We start from the raw sequence: 20,240 nt of genomic DNA on the forward strand, positions 1-20,240 counted from the left end.
CCTGTACCTCACCAAGTTGAACAGGAAAAAGGGAAGGGGTGGAGGGCTCAGTGAATGGGTGGTGAGCCAGGTGAGTCCCACAGAAACCCCCAGGTTCATGCTTGGCCTTCAGAGCTGTGCATGCTGGGCCAATGGGGAGGGCTCGGTGTGAGCTGTCAGATGGTTAGAGCTGTCAGATGTTCAATGCTCGGGTGTGGTCACCATCTGTGTTTGCGGAACCCAGTGCTCCCCTGTGCCTTCCAGACTACCTCGCTCTCTGCCTGCTGGACTTCTGAGGCCGTCACTGCCACTCTGTCCTCCAGCTCCGACAGCTCCTCATCTGTGGTCCTGCTGTGCTGGACGGGGTCCCCAGGGCCCTGGGAGCTCTTTTCCTGTCTGTTGGTTTGATGGGCAGCCATGCTCACCTATGAAAGAGAAGGACGGAGGCTGACCGGCAGCAGGAGGGAGTGCGGGGTCTCACCCAGATGGGGATTCGCCATGACGTTGCTCTCCTCTCTGAATCCTGGGAGCTGGTTTCACAGCTGCAGAACCCATCAAGGGCCCTTGGTGTGCCCCTGTGGGTGGCTACCTCCCTGGGGAGGGCAGTGGCCAGCTGGGACTGTCCATCCCTGCCCCTACCTCTGCAGGGTCCTGCTGAGACCCCTGGGGGGTAGTCTCACCTCTGGGTCCGCCTGGGGGACAGCCCCAACTGATTTGCCCCTGTCAGGCTCTGCCTTTTCATCCTTGGCCTCCTCCTCCTCGGACGAGGTCCCCTGGTCACTGACGTTGCTGGTCAGCTCCTCCAGCTTCTTCCTCAGGGTCTCCTCCTCTACATCAGCCTCCGTGTGCACTCCAGCACCTAGACCCTGACAGAACAGGCCAGTGGGCTTGGATTCGGCTAGTCATCTGGAGCCGTGGAGCTCCAGGGCTGGCTCTGGGAGATGGGCCTGGGCCCAGCACACCTAGGGTTTCTGCTGAGCTCAGCTGCCTCCCTTCTCCATGCCGGCTTGTCTAACGTGCCCCACTGGGGCCCAGTCCCAGACCCCAGAAGCAGGCTCTGCAGGGCTGGGGGCTCCCAGGGAAAGCTGGCCACCACTCCTGGCTATCTAAGACCCACTGTTTTTTTCCCTTCTCATCCCTTCCGTTTAAGGGTGCCTCTTGTTTATTCCAGGCTGATGTCCTCACTCTAGGGATGGGGAGAGAGGGGTGTGGACTCACAGATCTCTGCCCACTCTCTCTCAGGGAAATACACAGACAGCCTTGGTCGGGTCCATCTCCAGGGGCTGGACTCTTCCCACGCTCTGGCCAAGGATTCATTTAGCAACTGCTGTGGGACACTCCTCTGTGGCACACGGCTCCTGATCACATAAAACCAGCCACTGGACTGCGAGTTCCCTTGTGGCTTCCCGTCAGACCGTGTGCCCTTCGGCAGGTCACTCAACCCCTCTGCATCACAGTTCCCTCAGCGTTAAAATGGTAGTGACAGCAGTATCTAACCTGCAAGTTCTCATACCAACTCAGTTCAATAATCTATATAAAGTCCTTAGAGGGTCTAGTTCCACTGGCCACCTTGTCTGTGGGCAGGAGGCAGGGAGGTTAAGGGCAGGCTTTGTCTGTTGTGGACGCTGGCCTTTCCTGGAGTTTTAGGCGCCAGCTCTCAGAAGGTAACAGAGTTATGTGATAAAAACACAAAATTATCCCAATTGCCTCTTACAGCTAACACTGTGCTAAGGTAGGTGATGAGATTTAAAGCGTCGCTCATTTTGGCTGAGGCAGCTCCACTCTTTAAAGCTTGCTTAGGCCAAGAACCTTGCTTAGGCCAAGAACCTTGCAGACATCCTGACTCCTCTTTTTCTCTCGTCCCAAATATCCATTCCTGTTGGCTTTGCCTTCACGAGGCCCCCAGGATCGGTCTGCCTCGCACCACCTTTGCTGCGATCTGGTTCGACCACCGCCTTCTCCCAGCCGGCCCTGCTGTCTCACTCCCACCTCCACAACCTGTTCTCAGGAGGACGGCCAGAGCAACCCCTGTGCCCTCAGCCAGCTGTCTTCTGCTCAAGCCTCCCCATCCCTTCCACAGTAAAAAGCAGAGCCTGGACCATGGCCTGGGAGGCTCCATTCTGTCTGACTCTGCCACTACGTCCAGCTCCAGCCTCTGCTCCCCCGCCTGCCCCTGCCTTGCCCGTCTCGGCCAGGCTCTCTCCTGCAGTGGCTCCCTCCTTGGGACCTTAGGAGGGGCAACACTTGATCTTAGATAGCCACACAGCGGCACCTCTGCCAGCTCTTTGGGCAAATCTCACGCTCAGTGGGGCGCCCTGACTGTCCTGGTTGAAATGCCACCCTCACCCCAAAGACTTTCTGCCTTGACTTATTTTTCTCTACCTTCCTCCACCTCCTGACCTGTGTTCCACTTGTTGGTTGGTGAAGGAAACCAAAATACACCACCCCAGAATAGACTTCTGGGACGTATTTCCAGCTGTTTATTCAGAGAAGTTGCAGATGGGATCGCTCAGAAAACCTGTCTTTGTGTGTGTGTGTGGGGGGTGGGAGGTGGATTTTGTCTGTGGAGGAAAGCTGTAGGGGTGAGCTGAACACCAGACAGACGGGCTTTCTCTGAGACCCCCTCCAGCGATCTTAAGATGACACTGATGCCTGACACTGACACGTCAGATGGAGACGCCGCCAGCACGGGCTGCTGCCGATTCTTCGAGGGCAGCTCCTGGTTACCTGAGAGATTTTTACCTCCATAACCAGAAGCCCTTCCTCCCCTCCCCCTCCCATGACCTTGTCACCACTGCAACCCCTCAGGAAGCCCCAAGCCCCATCCGTCCTGTCGCCTTGGGTGTAAACCTCAGTCATCTGTCCCTGCTTCCAGTCCCACGTTCACGGGACCCCCGTGTTCATGTGCACGGTAACACGTCGTTGGCCTTTTCCCTGTGACCTGTCTGTGCTGAGTTCCCTTCAGCAGATGCAGGCCCTGCCCTTCTGGGGGAAACTTGATGTTCCTGCAGTTGCGTGTTTCCTGCCTCCCCTGAATGGAATGCAAACCCCACGAGGCCCGCGTTTTTGTTGACTTTGTTCATGGCCACCTTCCCACCGTCAGGGGCCGGCACTGGGAGCAGAGTGGCTCCCTGTGTCTCCTGACTCTTCCCAGTGATGAAGTCACACAAGTTAGCAACATGGCCAGGAAGACGGCGCCCATTCACTTGTCTGCCAGTGCACCTGTCCGTTCACTCAGCCATCCCACGTTCCGAGGGCTTTCCCCTGGCCCCATGAAGTCGACTTTGAAATGTGAGGTGACGGCCGCCCAGAGATGCCACCTGGGGAATTTTAGTGCCGCCCTTCGTCCCTTCCTTTGGGAGCCGTCACCTCCACTGACACTGGAGGACTGGGAGGAAGGGAGGGCAGGCGCCTCCACCAGGAAGTTGCTCACAGCCCACGGTGCCCCTGGGTGGCATTGATCCCTCCCTCACCCATCAAGCTGAGGATATTAGGCACGATCATCTAATTTTCTATTTGGACGAAGCCTATTGAGACAGATCGACAGGGCTGGCTGCCTGGGGTCTCACAGACGAACACCAAGGGGATAATTAGATTCAGTCAATGAATAAGCCGTATGTTTGAGCCGGGATGCTTTTCCGTGAGGCTCCACTTTCCTGACAAAGCCCCCACATCACAGAGGCCCTCGGTGGAAAGATCGGGAGTGACATTCAGCCTGTAAACGCCACTGGGTCTGATATGAGCTGGACTTTGTCCCAGAGTGCACGGGGCTGAGCAACTGCAGAATCCCCGTGAGAAACGGAAGCCCAGCACCCATCAGGCAGGACGCAGCAGAGCGATGGGGTGTGGGGGTTGGAAGCTGGTGGATGCCCGGGAGAGGCAGGGATTGTCCTCACTTTGTAAGCCAGTAAATAAACTCACACACACACACACACACACAAACCTACATACACAACACATGCACACGTATACACATGTATGTATGGAAAACACATGACAACATACGTGTGTGACAGGGACCTGAACCAGCATGATGGGACACAGCCAGGGCGACTAACTCGTCCTTGTTTGCCAGGAATTTCCAGGTGCAAGCCCTGAGAGCCCCTAACAGGACACTGGCCACCCTAGATCCAGCCCCCTCAAGGTGGAGGGCTTGGCTGCCTCTCAGGTCCAGCTCCTTGACGGCCCAGAGGGCCATTCCTGCAAGCAGCGTCCCCTCACGGGGAGTGTGTGGGCAGTGCAGGTCCCATGTGGAGTCTGTTACTTCTGACTTACTAGTCCCTGGGCTGAGATTTGTATGAGCAAAAGGCCAAAGCCGGGAGCTACCAGCAAGAGCCACGGCAATGGTGGCCGCCCTTTCCCTCTGCAAGGGTAACTCGTTTCTGGGTGGGCTGGAGTTAGGGCCGGGCAGGCTATCAGACAGCGGGTCCCAAGTGCTGCCGAGGGGTCAGCAGGGTGGGGAAGGAGTTGGGCAGGGAAGGGGTAAAGGAGGTGAGTGACAGATCTCCAGTGTCTACATGAGAGGCAGAGCTGAGGCCCGAGTGGAACCTGGGTCAGTGTATAGCAGGGGGCTGGGGGCGGCCTGGGGGCTGAATGGTTCGATATGGGCCATGGGGTCCGATGGGGCTCTGGAGCTTGTGTTGGGGCCACTCTGACTCCAGTGCAGGCGAGGGCCCTTCTAGAGGCATCCCGCGGGAAGCAACGCTCTCCCCAACCTCCCTGTGCTTTCAGCTGGTGCTCTCCAGCCAGTGATGGGCTGAGTCTCACTCATGAGAGCCTGGGCCTCAGTTTCTTCATCTATAAATGAGGGAAAGAAATGTCTACCTTGCAGGGGTACTGCAGGATTAAATGAAATGATGGCACATGGTCAGTCTAGCCCTAGCCACCTCTAAAGCCTAGAGCACAGTAACCCATCCCCTTACAGATAAAGGCAGCTATGGTCCCTGCTGGACACATGGCATGTGGGCTGGGCCTGAATCTCCCTCCGCACTGGCTGGGGTCAGAGCCTGTGCAGGCATAGCCCTTGGGGTCTAACTTGGGGCCTGTGTGCTCTGCTTCCCACTTGGTCTCATGTCCTCAGCCTGAGCTTCACCCAAATCTGTTTCTCCGGAGCCCTGGCCCCAACAAAAATGAGCAGCTGCAAACCTAGGGTGCTACAGGAGTGTCCTGTGGTAAATCATTCAAACTTAAAGCTGCGGGAGCTTCAAATGATTGGGAACCTTGAGAGCGATGTGGCTATGTGGCCTGAGTCAAGTAGCATGCAGCTTCAGTTTCTGCTTTTCCCTGTAGACGATTAGGAAAGACCGAGTGGCGCCAGAGATGAGACCTCTCTAAAGATCATTACCCCTACTCATGGAGTGTTAAAGCAATCTTCCCCGAATTAGTAAGCTGTAACCTATTGAATTGCTACAATGCAATTACGGGCCTTGTATGGAAAATGCTGCAACACTGAGAAACTTCTCTGTTTCTGCCTCTATAAGTGAAACTTTAAATTCTCCACTTTGGAGTGCTGACCCCTTTCTTTTGGAGTCTGCGTGGCCCAGAAGGCTATCCTCAAACTTTGTGGTCAAAGAAACTCAATACTTAATCATATTTTCTAAATCTCCTTATCTCGGTGCCCAGGTGCTAGATGTGTGGCTGTGACTCAGCTAGAATGGAGGACTGGGTCTCCCACTCCCTCTGCACCCCCGGCTGTCTGTCTGCCTGTCTCTCAGCCACAAAAGCACACACACACACACACACACATGCATGCACACTCCTGCAGCAGGCCATGGTTTGTTTTACTTACTCCCCATCAGGTTGTCTTGGTGTGCTGCTCTGGTTTGAATGTGTCCCCTAAAGTTCACATGTTGGGAACTCAATCCCCAGTGCAATAGTGTTGAGAGGTGGGACCTTCGAGAGGTGATTAGGTCATGAGGACTCTGCCTTCATGAATGGATTAATATCATTATTGAAAGAATGAATTTGTTATTCATTCCAGGGTGGTTGTTGTAAAAGCAAGTTCAGTTCCGTCTTGCTTTCTGTCTCTCTTGCCCTCTGTCACCATGTGCCATGTGGTGACACAGCAACAAGGCCCTCACCAGATGCCACCCCCGATCCTAGACTTCCCAGTCTCCAGAACCATGAGCCAAATACATTTCTGCTAATTATAAATTACCCAGTCTGTGGTATTTTGTTATAGCAGCATATAGCAGACTAAGCTATGCTGATGATACATTCACAAACATGGTGTGGAAGGAGACTCCACCCTGCTTTGGTGCCTAGATCTCAGAGGCTGTAGGGCCAAGAAAGTTTCCTCTCATCTCCAGTTATGTCCCCCGGGAAGGCTGTTACACCTGTGTGCCCTCCAAGTTCTCTCTCATTCAAGCTCTGGGGATGAGGGGTGGTGGCAGGCCTGGATGGGACAGACGACTTCACTCAGGCTACGTGGTGGGAACCTCCTGACTCTCTGAGAACTGAACACAGAACTTAAGATTACAAACAGCAAAATCTCAAAAAACTCTTCTCCCAAAAGCCCATGTCACACCTCAGCCTCCTTTAAGGAGCTGTGGGGGCCCTTTCTCCTTGCCCAGCCCCTGGTGTTACCTTGGCCAAGGGAGGCAAAACTGTGTTCTCCAGGTAGGTCAGCAGGTGTTCCACAGCTGAAATACGCTTATTCAGCTCAAAGATCTGTAGCAGAAGGAGAGAAACAGTGGGCAGAGGACCCAGCGCACTCCTACCAGCAAGACACTGGCACCCACCACCTCAGAAGCACCAAATTCCCAAGAAGTAGAAGGAGAGCTAAGGCCACCACCCATGACATGGCCTGGGAAGGTTAACTGTGAAACCCATTTCTGACACCACGAGTCCTGGAACACCAAGCAAAATGTTAGAGCAGAACCAAGAGCAGAGAGTAGGACAGTGAAAGTGGCAGGAGAGGAGCCGAGTCCAGCAGGACAAGGAGCTGAATCTGGAAGGTTGTGATGTTGTCATTAGTGTGGACAGCCACTGTCACTGCCGGTACTGAGCAGCACAGGAAGATATCAGTTAATCACGCTACAGTGATCAAACTAGCAAGAGCCTTGGGTCACTAGTAGGCTAGGAGGCAAGGCACTTCAGGTGACAACATAAAGGGACCAGAGGTACGACTTCCTCATCCCTTGAGTCACCAGACTCTTGAGTCACCCAAAGTCTATTAGCTCCCAGACTGAGACATGAGAAATCAATTTTCTAGTTGTTTTCCTCGCTCAGCAGATGCATCTTTCCTGCCATTATCTCATTTACAGCTCACCTGGCTTTAAAAGGGGGAAGTGGTGCTGTGGAGTGTTAAGATGCTTTTGTATTGTTTGGTTGGTAATTAGTTGAATCATCACAGCACCAAGGGCTTTGAGTGGGCAAATCTCCCCGAAGGACATGATTGGCTGAGAAATGTCAACACCAGGATTTCGGTTAGACCTCAGCCCACGCCTTGAGTGGCCACTAGTAACTGAGTCACCCTCTGGTCCTGTTGAGCATCTGCAGAAGCAGAGATCAATACCCTGGGGAGACAGCCCTGGGCATACAGCCTCTGTCTCCCGGAAGCAGTGGGCTTGGCACACATGCGGACTCAGGAGAGGGTAACAGCTCCCCAGCCAGTGCCTGACACCATCACTGGGAAATGTCACATCCAGAGTGGAAGAGAGGGGAAAATGCACACGGGGAGAAACTGGAAGCAGGATGGAGGAGGTCGGGGTTGCGGGAAGTGGGCAGGAGCTACAGGTGGGTGGCGGCGGCAGGGAACCAGGGAGAGGCCAGCAGGGAAGAGTGGGAAGTGAGCTCAGGGTGAGTGCACGCTGCTTTCTGACAAGGCCCTGGCTGTGTCCAGGCTCCCACACTGAGGAGGTGACCAGCATGGACACAATGAGTATGATGCAACCCTGGCTTCGGGAGCGCCGGGCCCCTTTCAGACAAGCCCACATGCAGGTGCAGCAGCTCCTCGGTGACTGCTGAGTGCCCAAGTGGTGTGGGGGCAAATGCAAACACACTGGAAAAATCAGGCGCTCACTCTGCCTGCTGAAAATAGAGAAGAGGCCGGCTGTGGTGGCTCATGCCTGTAATCCCAGCACTTTGGGAGGCTGAGGGGGGCGGGGGCAGATCACGAGGTCAGGAGTTTGAGATCAGCCTGGCCAACAGGGCGAAACCCTGTCTCTACTAAAACACAAAAATTAGCCAGGCGTGGTGGCGGGTGCCTGTAATCCCAGCTACTTGGGAGGCTGAGGCAGGAGAATCGCTTGAACCTGGGAGGTGGAAGTTGCAGTGAGCTGAAATCATGCTTTTGCACTCCAGCCTGGGTGTCAAGAGCAAGACTCTGACAAAAAAAAAAAAAGAAAGAAAATAGAGAAGAGACTTCCCACTGCCCCCTTGTCTTTCAGAGCTTCTTTCTCTGCTTTTTCCAAATAAATTTAAATCTTTAAAATGGCTAAAAAGCCTCTCTGCAGTCTCAAAACGCCACCTGGGAACTGTGTTTTTGAAATGGAAACATCCCTGGAGATAACCCTAGCTCCCACTCCCCAAGAGAGGGTGAAGAGGCTAACGTGGGTGGGCACCTTGCTTCAGTTGGCAAAACTAGCTCCCATCTTAAAGATGTGTGAGAAGGTTGCTTTTCTTCTGGTTAAAGCCAACACAGTGGTCTCCGGTTATGATGCTAGAGCGAGGATGTGCACTGCGATCAAAGGTGCCATCAGGTCCTCCCACTGGTGAGGACTGGTAATGGTTTGTGCTGAGAACTGTGTAGAATGGGCTGGGCCTGCCGGGCTGCATAAGGCCTGAGAGCCCTTCCTGTCTTTGCAATCTGTCAGCGGATTGCCTGGGGCATGTGCCATACGCTGGTTTGATGCTTGTTCAAGAATAAAACTGTCTTCTTTCTCTGTTACCCTTATGGAGAGATTTTCTGGGTAATGAAAAGATTTCGGGTTTTTAAAAAAATTAAATTTCTCCAAGAGTAGCAACTGCTCTGGGGGGAGTAGCATCACTCAGACCTGGGTGTCTGACCCTGCATGGGCACCAGTTGTCAGGATTATCACTTTACTTAGATACATACGGATGGAATACTAGGTATGAACCCCTTGTGCTTTCAATTCGCAACAATATCAAAGTTTAAAGTTTACAAATGCAATACAGACACTGGCTAGGGATTAAAACAAACCAACAAAATGTGTCACTGGTGACACTTTTATGGGAAACTGTTCGTGTCTGTAGCCTGAGCACGCATGAATGGCCCCGCGGCCAGCCCTCAGGAGTGAGGGGGCGGAGGGTACGTGCCAGGGTGGTGTCCTCTCCCATCTCCCATCTCAGCCCCCTGGAAGCTTCCTTCCTACCACACGTTTATGCCATCTTGGGCCTTGTCTGGGCTTGAGCAATATCTACAGGGAGTCTTTTCTGATTACCCCTCATCTGGAAAGCTGTGGCTGTAAATACAAATGCAAAGGCAGGCAACGCATTGCCTCCTCAGAGGAGCCGTGATAAAATACGATTCCTGAGAACGCTCAGGCTCTGAGGGCATGACTGGGAGTCTTGGGGTTGATGGGCAGATTGAGAGGGCTTCCTCCTGGGGTCCCATGGCAGTCACTTCACAAAGGCCCTCTAAGAGTCTGTCTGGGTTTTTTCTCTGAAGTACAGAATCGCTGCTGCGTTTGGAGCTTCCTTCTGTTGCTTAATTTCCTCCACATAAAGATGCATGGGAAACAATCTAAGTGAAATATTAGTTGAGGTTGTGACATTAAATAATTCAAATAAAGCTGTTGGAACTTTAAATTCTAAGTCTTGAGAGGACATGTTTCATAGCTGAAACTTCTACCTTTTTTTTCCCCCCTATAAATAATTAAGACCAAACAGGATTGGAGATAAGGGCCCCCCAGGTCACTGTTCCTCCGCAAGGATGTGATCCTGCTAACATTTCTACAGAAGTGGAACCTTCACTAGTCCACTTGGGGCCCTATTTGTTTGGAGTCTGTGTTTCCGGGTGGCCACTCTCAAGCTTTTGTTCTGATAAACTCGATTTACTAATACTTATTTATATTTTCTGAATCTCATTATTTAGGGTTGAAAAAGTAAATACAAGTTCATAGGAATAAATAAAGAGAAACAATTCCAGAGGCAGGATATACAAACATGAACTAGAGAATAATTCCAAGCAGGTATAAAAGATAATTGATTTCAGCGGGGCTGGATACCATGATACGTATTTTACTAAACGCTACTAAAGTTGCTAAACTAAAGGTTTACTGAAAATAGACAACTTGATTCTCTTCTTCATCCCATTGTCTTCAGACTAGGAAGCTAGGAGATGCTCAGCCAGCCAAGGATCTGCCATGGGCCTCTACCTGGCCAGGCTGGGAGGTCTCTATCCTGGCCACACTGGGGAGGTCTCTATCCTGGCCACACCGGGGAGGTCTCTATCCTGGCCACACCCAAGAGGTCTCTATCCTGGCCACACCCAAGTGGTCTCTATCCTGGCCACAATGGGGAGGTCTCTATCCTGGCCACACTGGGGAGGTCTCTATCCTGGCCACACTGGGGAGGTCTCTATCCTGGCCACACCCAAGAGGTCTCTATCCTGGCCACACCCAAGAAGTCTCTATCCTGGCCTCACCAAGAGGTCTCTATCCTGGCCACACCCAAGAGGTCTCTATCCTGGCCACACCCAAGAGGTCTCTATCCTGGCCACACCCAAGTGGTCTCTATCCTGGCCACAATGGGGAGGTCTCTATCCTGGCCACACTGGGGAGGTCTCTATCCTGGCCACACTGGGGAGGTCTCTATCCTGGCCACACCCAAGAGGTCTCTATCCTGGCCACACCCAAGAAGTCTCTATCCTGGCCACAATGGGGAGGTCTCTATCCTGGCCACACCCAAGAGGTCTCTATCCTGGCCTCACCAAGAGGTCTCTATCCTGGCCACCCTGGGGAGGTCTCTATCCTGGCCACACCCAAGAGGTCTCTATCCTGGCCTCACCAAGAGGTCTCTATCCTGGCCACACCGGGGAGGTCTCTATCCTGGCCACACCCAAGAGGTCTCTATCCTGGCCACCCTGGTCCTCCACTGTCCCCTGCAGCCACAGGTCCCTGGATGGACTTGGCTGAGTCGGCTCTTCCCCTTTTTTCAGAATAACTGTAGAATGTGCCAAGAAAGCCACTTTCTGATACACTGTCTGGACTGTCTAGAGCTCTAGAACTGGATATCCTTTGGCCCAGTGATCCCAGTTTCCCAGGGTATAAGACTCAGAGAGGAATGCTTTCTGGGGTCCCCCAGCTGCCGCATGACACAGGACACTTGCAGCCGAGACTCTACCCTCCCTGCAGCTTCCCTGAGCCTGGGGGACCTTGCTGCCTGTCTGTGAGTAATGAAGTTGCTCTGCCCGACTTGTGCGTATTCCATGTTTCAGAACTAGATCTGCGAATGCAGGTGGTGGAGGCGTGAATGTTGCAGCACCAGGTCTGCTCTGAGTCCCTGCCAGGGCTCAGCACACCTGCAGCTTCCAGGTCCTCTTGGGACACAGAAACTGCAGGGCCCAAGCCAGTCACTCCCTGATCTGAGTGAAAGGACACTTCCTTGCATCAGGGCCTTGCTTGCTGTTACATCAAAGGAGTTCTATGCCTCAGGAACTGTGGGGCCAGTGGGTGAAGCGGCCATAAGTAGTCTCCATGCAGGCCCTCTCAGGGCCTTTCATGCCCGGCTATGCTCAGGGGCAAGGGTGCTTCTTTCAGAGACTAAGTGGGCCCTCAAGGAAGTTGGTGCAGGAGAAATTTCCACCCAGGGTTGAGGAAGCTTCCAGATGACACTACAGTAAAAAGTCAGCCGAGGGCACTGACTCCGGAGAGATGCTGAATTCAGAAACTGCGCACTTCTGCCCTGTGGACGCTAGCCCAATTTTAGAACCCAAACCCCTGCGATTCCCCATATTGCCATGCTAGGAAAGGCTCTTTTTGAAATTCTGGTGCCCGTTTGTGGCAGATCATTTCTCTGGGTGCAGAAGCAAAGTGACAGGAGGTTGGAGGAGCCCCCCACTTATCATGCACGCGAAGGTTTGGCCCTGTGCGAACAGCCACAGGACAGATTTCCTGCTGAATGAGAGCTCAGAAAAGCCCGGGGCCCACCGCACACTTCTCCTTGCTGCCCACTCCTGAGCCAGTGCTGGTCTAGTGACTGCCACAGTGTAGGCCAAGCCCTGTGGCTGAAGAGTTGGGTGATGCTCCATCTCAGGTCCTCCTGTGCACTGAAGGGCCCGGGCGCTGGAGAAGCCCTGGACCCTGCAGAGCAGCTTCTGTGTGCCCCGCCCACCTCGCCTGCCCCTTGAGAACCCCAGCTGTGCACCATCTGCCTCCCTGCTGCTTCCAGGCCTTTCCTGACAAGGCTCAGCTTTCGCTCAGCCTCCCTCCTGACAGCCCACAGGCCCAAAGGGAAGTTCTACAAAGCCCTTCCCTTCCCCAGCTCTCCCAGAAGGAGGGAGTAGGGGCTCTGTACCAGGCATCACTATGCCCAAGGAGCTGGACCTACACTCATCCAGGCACCAGAAGATGTACCTGAGACCAGCCTTGGTGAAACTGCGGTTCCATCTCCATTCAGAGCAGCCCCACTTCCCCTTCTCTGGGTTTCGTGCCTCAAGAGTCATCAGTTACCGAACAGCCCCCATCCTGTGATTACATTGCTGGAGTCAAAGCTCTATCAGAGACATTAATAGCCTGTGTCTTTCATTGCCTTAAAGAATCTAGTGGCCATAATGTTCTCAGAAGAAACAATATTGCCTTTCCCCCAGCAACATGAACTTGCTCAAATTGAAATCAGCTAACTCAACAGAATCATCATTTAAACGCAGCGAGCGGAACTCAGAGCACTTAAATCTTGTGATGAATTATTTCATAAGTTAATGTCTACAATGTGAGTGATTCTACTAATTTAACAGGTGTTAAGTATTATGAGTGGAGTTTCTTGATGCCTATATAAAACCTGCTAAGGGGCTGGGCATGGTGGCTCACACCTGTAATCCCAATGCTTTGGGAGGCCGAGGCGGGCAGATAACTTGAGGTCAAGAGTTTGAGACCAGACTGGTCAGCCTGGTGAAACCCCATCTCTACTAAAAATACAAAATTATTCGGGCATGGTGGCGGGTGCCTGTGATCCCAGCTACTCAGGAAGCTGAGGTGGGAGAATCGCTTGAACCCAGGAAGTGGAGGTTGCAGTGAGCCGAGATTGCTCCACTGCACTCCAGCCTGGGCAACAGAGCAAGAATCTATCTGAAAAAAAAAAAAATAATACAGCCCGCTAAGGGTTTCACATAGGTGACAGGTTATTTCCTCCTCTTGTAAAATATATAATACTTGATCGAGTATAAAATATATATTTTCATGAAAAGGAATGAAGCACCCATATGTGCTACAGCATGGATGGACCTCAGAAGCATTATGTTCGGTGAAAGGAGCTCATGACAAAAGACCAGATGTCCTTCTGTGAGTCCATTTACAGGAAATGTCCAGAATAGACAAATCCACTGAGACAGAAGGAAGACTGGTGGTTGTCAGAGGCCGGGGACAAGGGAGACTGGGGAATAACTGCTTCATGGGTATGGGATTTTTTTCGGGGGGTGAAGTTGTTTTGGAATTAGAGAGAGGTGGTGGTTACACAACACTGTAAATGTACTGTCACTGAATTGTACACCTTAAAAGTTAATTTTTTGGCCAGGCACGGTGGCTCACGCCTGTAATGTCAGCACTTTGGGAGGCTGAGGTGGGGGGATCACCTGAGGTCTGGAGTTTGAGACTAGCCTGGCCAACAAGGTGAAACCCTATCTCTACTAAAAATGCAAAAATTAGCCAGGTGTGGTGGTGCGCGCCTGTATTCCTAGCTACTCAGGAGGCTGAGGAGGGAGAATCACTTGAACTCGGGAGGCGGAGGTTGCAGTGAACCGAGATCGCACTATTGCACTCCAACCTGGGCCACAGAGGGAGACTCCGTCTTAAAAATAAATAAATAAATAAATAATACATTTTTTGAAAGACATAAGATTATTTATTTTCCCCTAAATTCCATAAGATATTCCTTTTCTCAAATTTTTAAATTATAAAATAGATAGAAAATTTTACCCTTTTATCTATTTTCAAGGTATTAAGTACATTCACCTTGTTGTATGACCGTCACCACTGTCCATCTCCAGAACTCCTTTCATCATGCAAAGCGGAGACTCTGCCCATTCAACACTAATTCCGCATCCCCCTGACCCCAGCCCCTGTTGACTACTATTCTGGTTTCTGTCTCTATGAATTTGACTAAGAACCTCAGATTAAGTGGAACCATATGGTATCTGTCCAGAATGACTGGTTTATTTCACTTAGCACAGTGTTCTCAAGGTTCATCCATGGTCTAGCATGTGTCAGCATTCCCTCCCTTTTTAGGGGTGAATGATACCCCGTGCTGCGTACATGCTGCATTTTTTTATCCATTCATCTGTCAATGGACGCTCGGGTTGATTCCATCTTTTGGTTATTACAAATAATAATATGGATACAGGGATGCAAATATCTTTTTCAGTCCCTATTTCCAATTTTTTGGGGTGTATACCAAGAAGCGGAATTGCTGGATCATAGGGAAACTGTATTTTTAATTTTGGGGGAATGGCCATACTAAGATGGTTAATTTTCTGTTATGTGAATTCACTTCCATAAAAAATACTGTGATGACATATCTCCATTAAGTAGGCTTGTGCAATTTCATAGTCTGAAAGTATTAAGAGCTGCAATTTCTCTAAAGTGACTTGGTGTGGAAGTAAAAAGACTCCACCTGAAGAAATGACAAGACAGAAGTCTTTCCAGCCACTGTTACCTGACTCTCAGAGGATGCCCGGCCTCTCCGCTTGGAATGATGGGAGGCCATCACGTGAGCCCGGATGCTTTCCTCATCCGAGGTGTCCACATCGGCCAAGTACTGCAGGGGCAGCTGCTCATTCCTGATGACATTTGACCCTTCGGAGCAAGAGTGAGTTTGAATTACTGAGAGTGAAAAGTTGAAAGCCGATGGACGTGTTTAGTCCAATGAAGAAAAATGAGAGCTCAAAGAAAATGAAGACTAATGATGTTCATGTTACGGGGCTGAGGTTCTAAAGTCACAGTAAGAATGGGGCAGATTCCACGGCCACACACAAAGATCTTCAGGAAAAAAGAGGCCCTTGCCTGGCAGTGCGGGTGGGGATAAGAGTGGACATACTTTGCATGTTTGAAAAGCAAATGTAACATGATTCTCAATTTCAAATTGCAAATAACACAAGAATCCACGATGAGATCATAACTGTGTTGCTTCACGTCACGTTTTAGGTTTGTGATAATTTGCTATGTAGTCAAACAGGTTCAGCCATCTCATTTAATCCCTATGACAATGGGATGAGTTAGACATTATTTTTTTATTATTATTTTTTTTTGAGACGGAGTCTGGCTCTGTTGCCCAGGCTGGAGTGCAGTGGCCGGATCTCAGCTCACTGCAAGCCCCGCCTCCCGGGTTCACGCCATTCTCCTGCCTCAGCCTCCCGAGTAGCTGGGAGTACAGGCACCCGCCACCTCGCCCGGCTAGTTTTTTTTTTTTTGTATTTTAGTAGAGACGGGGTTTCGCCGTGTTAGCCAGGATGGTCTCGATCTCCTGAACTCGTGATTCGCCCGTCTCGGCCTCCCAAAGTGCTGGGATTACAGGCTTGAGCCACCGCGCCCGGCCAATTAACCCCTTTTGTACAATGAGGAAACTGAGGTGCACAGAGCTTAAGCAATTTGTTCTAACAGCACAGCATATCTCATTGAATCTCAGACTTTGCAGATTGGATGTTGTACTATTGAGAGACAGTGCTGCCAGTGAGACTCAAGCACACCCCTTTCTTACCACACTCACTAAGACTTTCTTCCTGCATTCACTGTAAGACACTCCCCATTTGAGAGGCTGATGTGTAAAAAGAATGTGTGTGAGAACCAGCGAAACAGACTGGCAGTGTGTGGCTCCGAACTCAGAACTGCCTAACTCCGAGGCAGCTCTCCCAGCACGATGCGGTCTCTCCTGGCCTCTCCCCACACTGCCTCCTGTCCACGTGCTCGGAGGACTTGAGATCACAGGGGAAACAAAACTGCTGTCCAGGTCTGCATCCTGTGGCTTGGCCAAAGTAGATTCATTGATTCATTATTTTGGGGGAAAGTAGAACCCTGCCTTCCTCCCAAAGCTTCCAAGGTTCCCGTCAGCGTGAGGGCCATGAGATTATGGTCCCTTCAATACAATGAAGAGGGAAGCTGGAGAGTAGACAGCCTTCCCGCACGCAGCCACTCACTGTGGCCGGGGGAAGCTGGCTGCTGCCGTCATCTTACTTGTTCCTGCTCTGATGGGACATCTGAACTCCTGGACCCACGGTACATACAACCTCGGGCTACCAGAAAAGACAGAGATTTGGGGATTTCATTTCAAATCAAAACTGACACAAAGTTAAGCCGAGCAGATTTAGGTTCTCAGCGCTTGAAGATCTCCTGATCAACAGCCTTGAGCCAACTGTGGGCCAGTGGTGGCGATGCCCAGATGCCCATCCTGCCCAGACCAGGATAGTTGGCTGGTTGACCAGTGGTTCTAGTCATTTCAGGGAGGCCTGCATGTCCCACCCCAGGTCAGCAGCAGGGAGCTGTGGGCTGGCCACCTCCTGTGCTGGAAGTTCTGAGAGTTACAGGGAAGCACACATCCCAGGGAGGGCAGGTGTCCACGGCGTTTGCTGGGACTGCACGTCCTGGACAATCACGCCAAAGGAAGAGGCCTTTCAAATCAGCCCATGTGAAGGCATAGGTCAGGGTGTTGGGGTTGTTTCTCAGTGACCCGCTCCCCCATGCCCAGCCCATCAGGAAGACCCTGGCCAAGGGCACCTACTGAGTGCAGCAGCGGCCCCCAGGGCCATACTGTGGGAGCCTCCAGGCGGGCAGAGCTCAGCGAGGGCGCCGTGTCCAGAAGGCGAGACGCTCATCGGCTCCTCTTCTGTATGGCGCTGGCACCCAGAGGCCCCAGCGTCAGCCCCGTCCAGGCCCTCAGCCTTCTGGGGGGCTGCCTTCTCCGAGCAGGACTCATCTGTGAGGGACTAAGCACATGGGGCTGTCAGCCTCCTCTGCGGGGTTTACTAGGAGGGGCCGCTGCCTGGAATGTGGGTCTTTCAATCCAGGCCCTGAGGCTTTCCAGGCACTTGACTGACCCAGCACCAGACGCCCATCCATGCTGGCCCCTGCTACTCAGTTCTCTTTAATTTCGAAGACTGTGCGAAAGCATATATTGCCTATTTGTTGCCTACTGACTGCCTATTGCATGTGTCTGTGCAATGTTGGGGTTCCCAATGACACCCTGGGCCAGGCATGACACAAGGGGACCAAAATTCTCCTGACACAGCCTCAGGGGGCTCAGAATCACCTAGAGACCAAAGCCCCGAGGACGTGGGCAGGGAAGTTCATATTTTTGGGAGAAGGGTACACTGTTACTAACTATGTACACCTTAATCTTTGAAGATCAGAAAGGTGGGTTGGGGCTTCCTGGCAGCTCCTTGGCTGTAATCCGGACATCCCTCCAGCAGAGGGGTCTCTGTGTTATATCATTGTCCCCAAAGAGAGGAGGTGCTGAGGGCTTCAAGAAGTAATATGCCACAGCACCCTTCCAGTTTGACTGTGAGTGGGGGGTGGAGGCCAGAGGCAATGCACACTTAGGCCAGCCTCCAGTTAGAGCAGGACCTGTGGCCCAGAAACCAATTGGCTGCTGGCTTCCAGGACCCACCCTGCTTCTCCCTCCTCCTGGAGGGGTCTTCAGACTGGCCGGGGTGGACCCAGCCCCGCCCCAACTCTGGCTCAGCACTGCATGTGCCCAGGGGATGCTGGGAATGGAGTTTAGGAGTTCACTATGAAGCTGGCCTTGGGCCTGGGCCTGGGCCTGGCTCAGTGCCCATAGTTACCTTTACTGCCTACCTGTGAGTCTCATGCCTTCCAGGTACAGCATCTATGGTGATTAGTAATGAGTGTCAACTTGATTGGATTGAGGGATGCAATATTGATCCTGGGTGTGTCTGTGAGGGTGTTGCCAAAGGAGATTCACATTTGAGTCAGTGGGCTGGGGAAGACAGACCCACCCTTAATCGAGTGGACACCATCGAATCAGCCGCCAGTGAATATAAAGCAGGCAGAAAAATGTGAGGCAACAAAATGGGCCTAGCCTCCCAGCCTACATCTTTCTCCTGTGCTGGATGTTTCCTGCTCTCAAACATCGGACTCCAAGCTCTTCAGTTTTGGGACTCGGACCAGCTCTCCTTGCTCCTCAGCTTTCAGACAGCCTATTGTGGGACCTCGTGATCATGTAAGTTAATACTTAATAAACTCCCCTATGTGTGTATATATATATTCTATTAGATCTGTCCCTCTAAGAAAACCCTAATACAGCATCCTTGAAATGATCCTGTAGGGCAGAAATAATCAGCTTGACACTAGCCCTAGTAACTGACACCTTACTAGCCCTATTACTAATAATAATCGCATTTTGGCTCCCACAACTTAATATTTATATAGAAAAATCTAGCCCCTATGAATGAGGATTTGACCCAATAGCCTCTGCCCACCTCCCCTTTTCCATAAAATTCTTCCTAGTAGCCATCACATTCCTCCTGTTCGACTTAGAGATTGCTTTACTACTACCACTGCCATGAGCCCTTCAAACAAGCCACCTGACACTAATAACCAGCACAGCCCTTATACTAGGCCAAACCATATTACTTACCCAAGGCCTTCAAACACTGCTCCCAGTAGTAGTCTCTTGATGACATCTAGCAAATCTTACTAATCTTGCCTTACCCCCTACCAGTAAGCTAGTAGGAGAACACTTTGTGACTATGGCCTCATTCTCCTGATCAAATATCACCATTATGCTTATAGGACTTAATATACTAATTACAGCCCTTTACTCCCTGTATATGCTAATCATGACACAACGAGGGACACTTGTCTATTAACAGTATTAAACCTTCCTTTACACGAGAAAATACATGAATACTTATACACCTTGTGCCTATCTTCCTATTATCCTTAAACCCTAAAATTATTATGGGGTTTGCATGCTGTAGCTATAGTTTAACCAAAACATTAGATTGTGGATCTAACAATAGAAGCCTGCAACTTCTTACCTACCGAGAAAGTATGCAAGAACTGCTAACTCATGCCCCTATGTCTAACAACATGGCTTTGTCAGCTTTTAAAGGATTAGGTCATCCGTTGGTCTTAGGAACCAAAAACATTGGTGCAACTCCAAATAAAAATAACAAACATGAATTCTTCCCCTGCTATAACAGCCCTAATCCCCTTAATCTTACCAATTACTGTTACCTTAGCCAATCCCTGCAAAAAAGATTCATACCCAAATTACGTAAAACCATCTATTGCACGTGCCTTCATCGTTAGAGTCATCCCTACAACGACGTTTATATACACAGACCAAGAAGCTGTTATCTCACACTGACAATCCAGACTCTCAAACCCTCGCTAAGCTTCAGACTAGACCACTTCTCCACAATATTTATCCCAGCAGCACTCTTCATTACCCGATCTATTGTGGAATTCTCAATATGATATTTAAACTCAGACCTCAACATTAATCAATTTTCCAAATACTTATTTTCCTCATCACAATATTAATTCTGGTTACCACCAACAACCTCTTTCAGCTCTTTATCAGATAAGAAGGTGTAGGAATGATGCCCTTATTACTAATCGGCTGGTGGTACGGCCGAGCAGATGCTAATACCGCACCCCTCAAGCAGTGCAGTACAACTGCATCGGTGATATTGGCTTTATTATTATTATTATTTTTTTGAGATGGAGTCTCGCTCTGTCGCCCAGGCTGGAGTGCAGCGGTGTGATCTCAGCTCACTGCAAGCTCCGCCTCCCAGGTCTACGCCCTTCTCCTGCCTCAGCCTCCCGAGTAGCTGGGACTACAGGCACCCGCCACCTTGCCCGGCTAGTTTTTTTTGTATTTTTTTAGTAGAGACGGGGTTTCACTGTGTTAGCCAGGCTGGTCTCGATCTCCTGACCTCGTGATCCGCCCATCTCGGCCTCCCAAATTGCTGGGATTACAGGCTTGAGCCACCGCGCCCGGCCGGCTTTATTTTAGCTATAGCATGGTTCCTCCTGTCCTCCAATACAGGAGAATTTCAACACATATTTATTCTAGACCCCACCCCCAACCCCTTCCATGAAATAGCATTCTCCTTGCAGCAGTGG

The 20,240-nt window shown here is 51.2% G+C and overlaps 1 protein-coding gene and 1 long non-coding RNA gene across 8 annotated transcripts in view; one reads left to right on the plus strand and one right to left on the minus strand.

Annotated features, from left to right (window-relative positions):
• The window catches only part of MLPH (melanophilin), a 68,541-nt gene that overhangs the window by 12,076 nt on the left and 36,225 nt on the right, over nt 1-20,240 (minus strand). For 2 of the 4 annotated variants that reach the window (XM_050751657.1, XM_050751658.1), the window contains exons 7-11: nt 16,870-17,074; nt 14,812-14,951; nt 6,565-6,648; nt 660-845; nt 249-404 (exon numbers count right to left, since the gene is read on the minus strand). In XM_050751657.1, the coding sequence (XP_050607614.1) occupies nt 249-404; nt 660-845; nt 6,565-6,648; nt 14,812-14,951; nt 16,870-17,074 (771 nt within the window). The remainder of the gene's footprint in view (nt 1-248; nt 405-659; nt 846-6,564; nt 6,649-14,811; nt 14,952-16,869; nt 17,075-20,240) is intronic. The other 2 variants (XM_050751659.1, XM_050751661.1) reach the window with 2 other exon arrangements.
• LOC126932632 (uncharacterized) lies at nt 10,291-11,023 on the plus strand. Of its 4 annotated transcripts, none has more exons than XR_007718255.1 (5): nt 10,291-10,335; nt 10,466-10,594; nt 10,699-10,776; nt 10,829-10,905; nt 10,957-11,023. It is a non-coding gene; the product is annotated as an uncharacterized LOC126932632 (long non-coding RNA). The 4 variants fall into 4 exon arrangements; XR_007718256.1 differs by lacking the exon at nt 10,291-10,335 and adding an exon at nt 10,346-10,413 and having other exon boundaries at nt 10,518-10,594; XR_007718253.1 differs by lacking the exon at nt 10,291-10,335 and adding an exon at nt 10,356-10,413 and having other exon boundaries at nt 10,492-10,776.

The sequence above is a fragment of the Macaca thibetana genome, chromosome 12 (assembly GCF_024542745.1).
Source record: "Macaca thibetana thibetana isolate TM-01 chromosome 12, ASM2454274v1, whole genome shotgun sequence".
NCBI classification, from domain to species: domain Eukaryota; kingdom Metazoa; phylum Chordata; class Mammalia; order Primates; family Cercopithecidae; genus Macaca; species Macaca thibetana.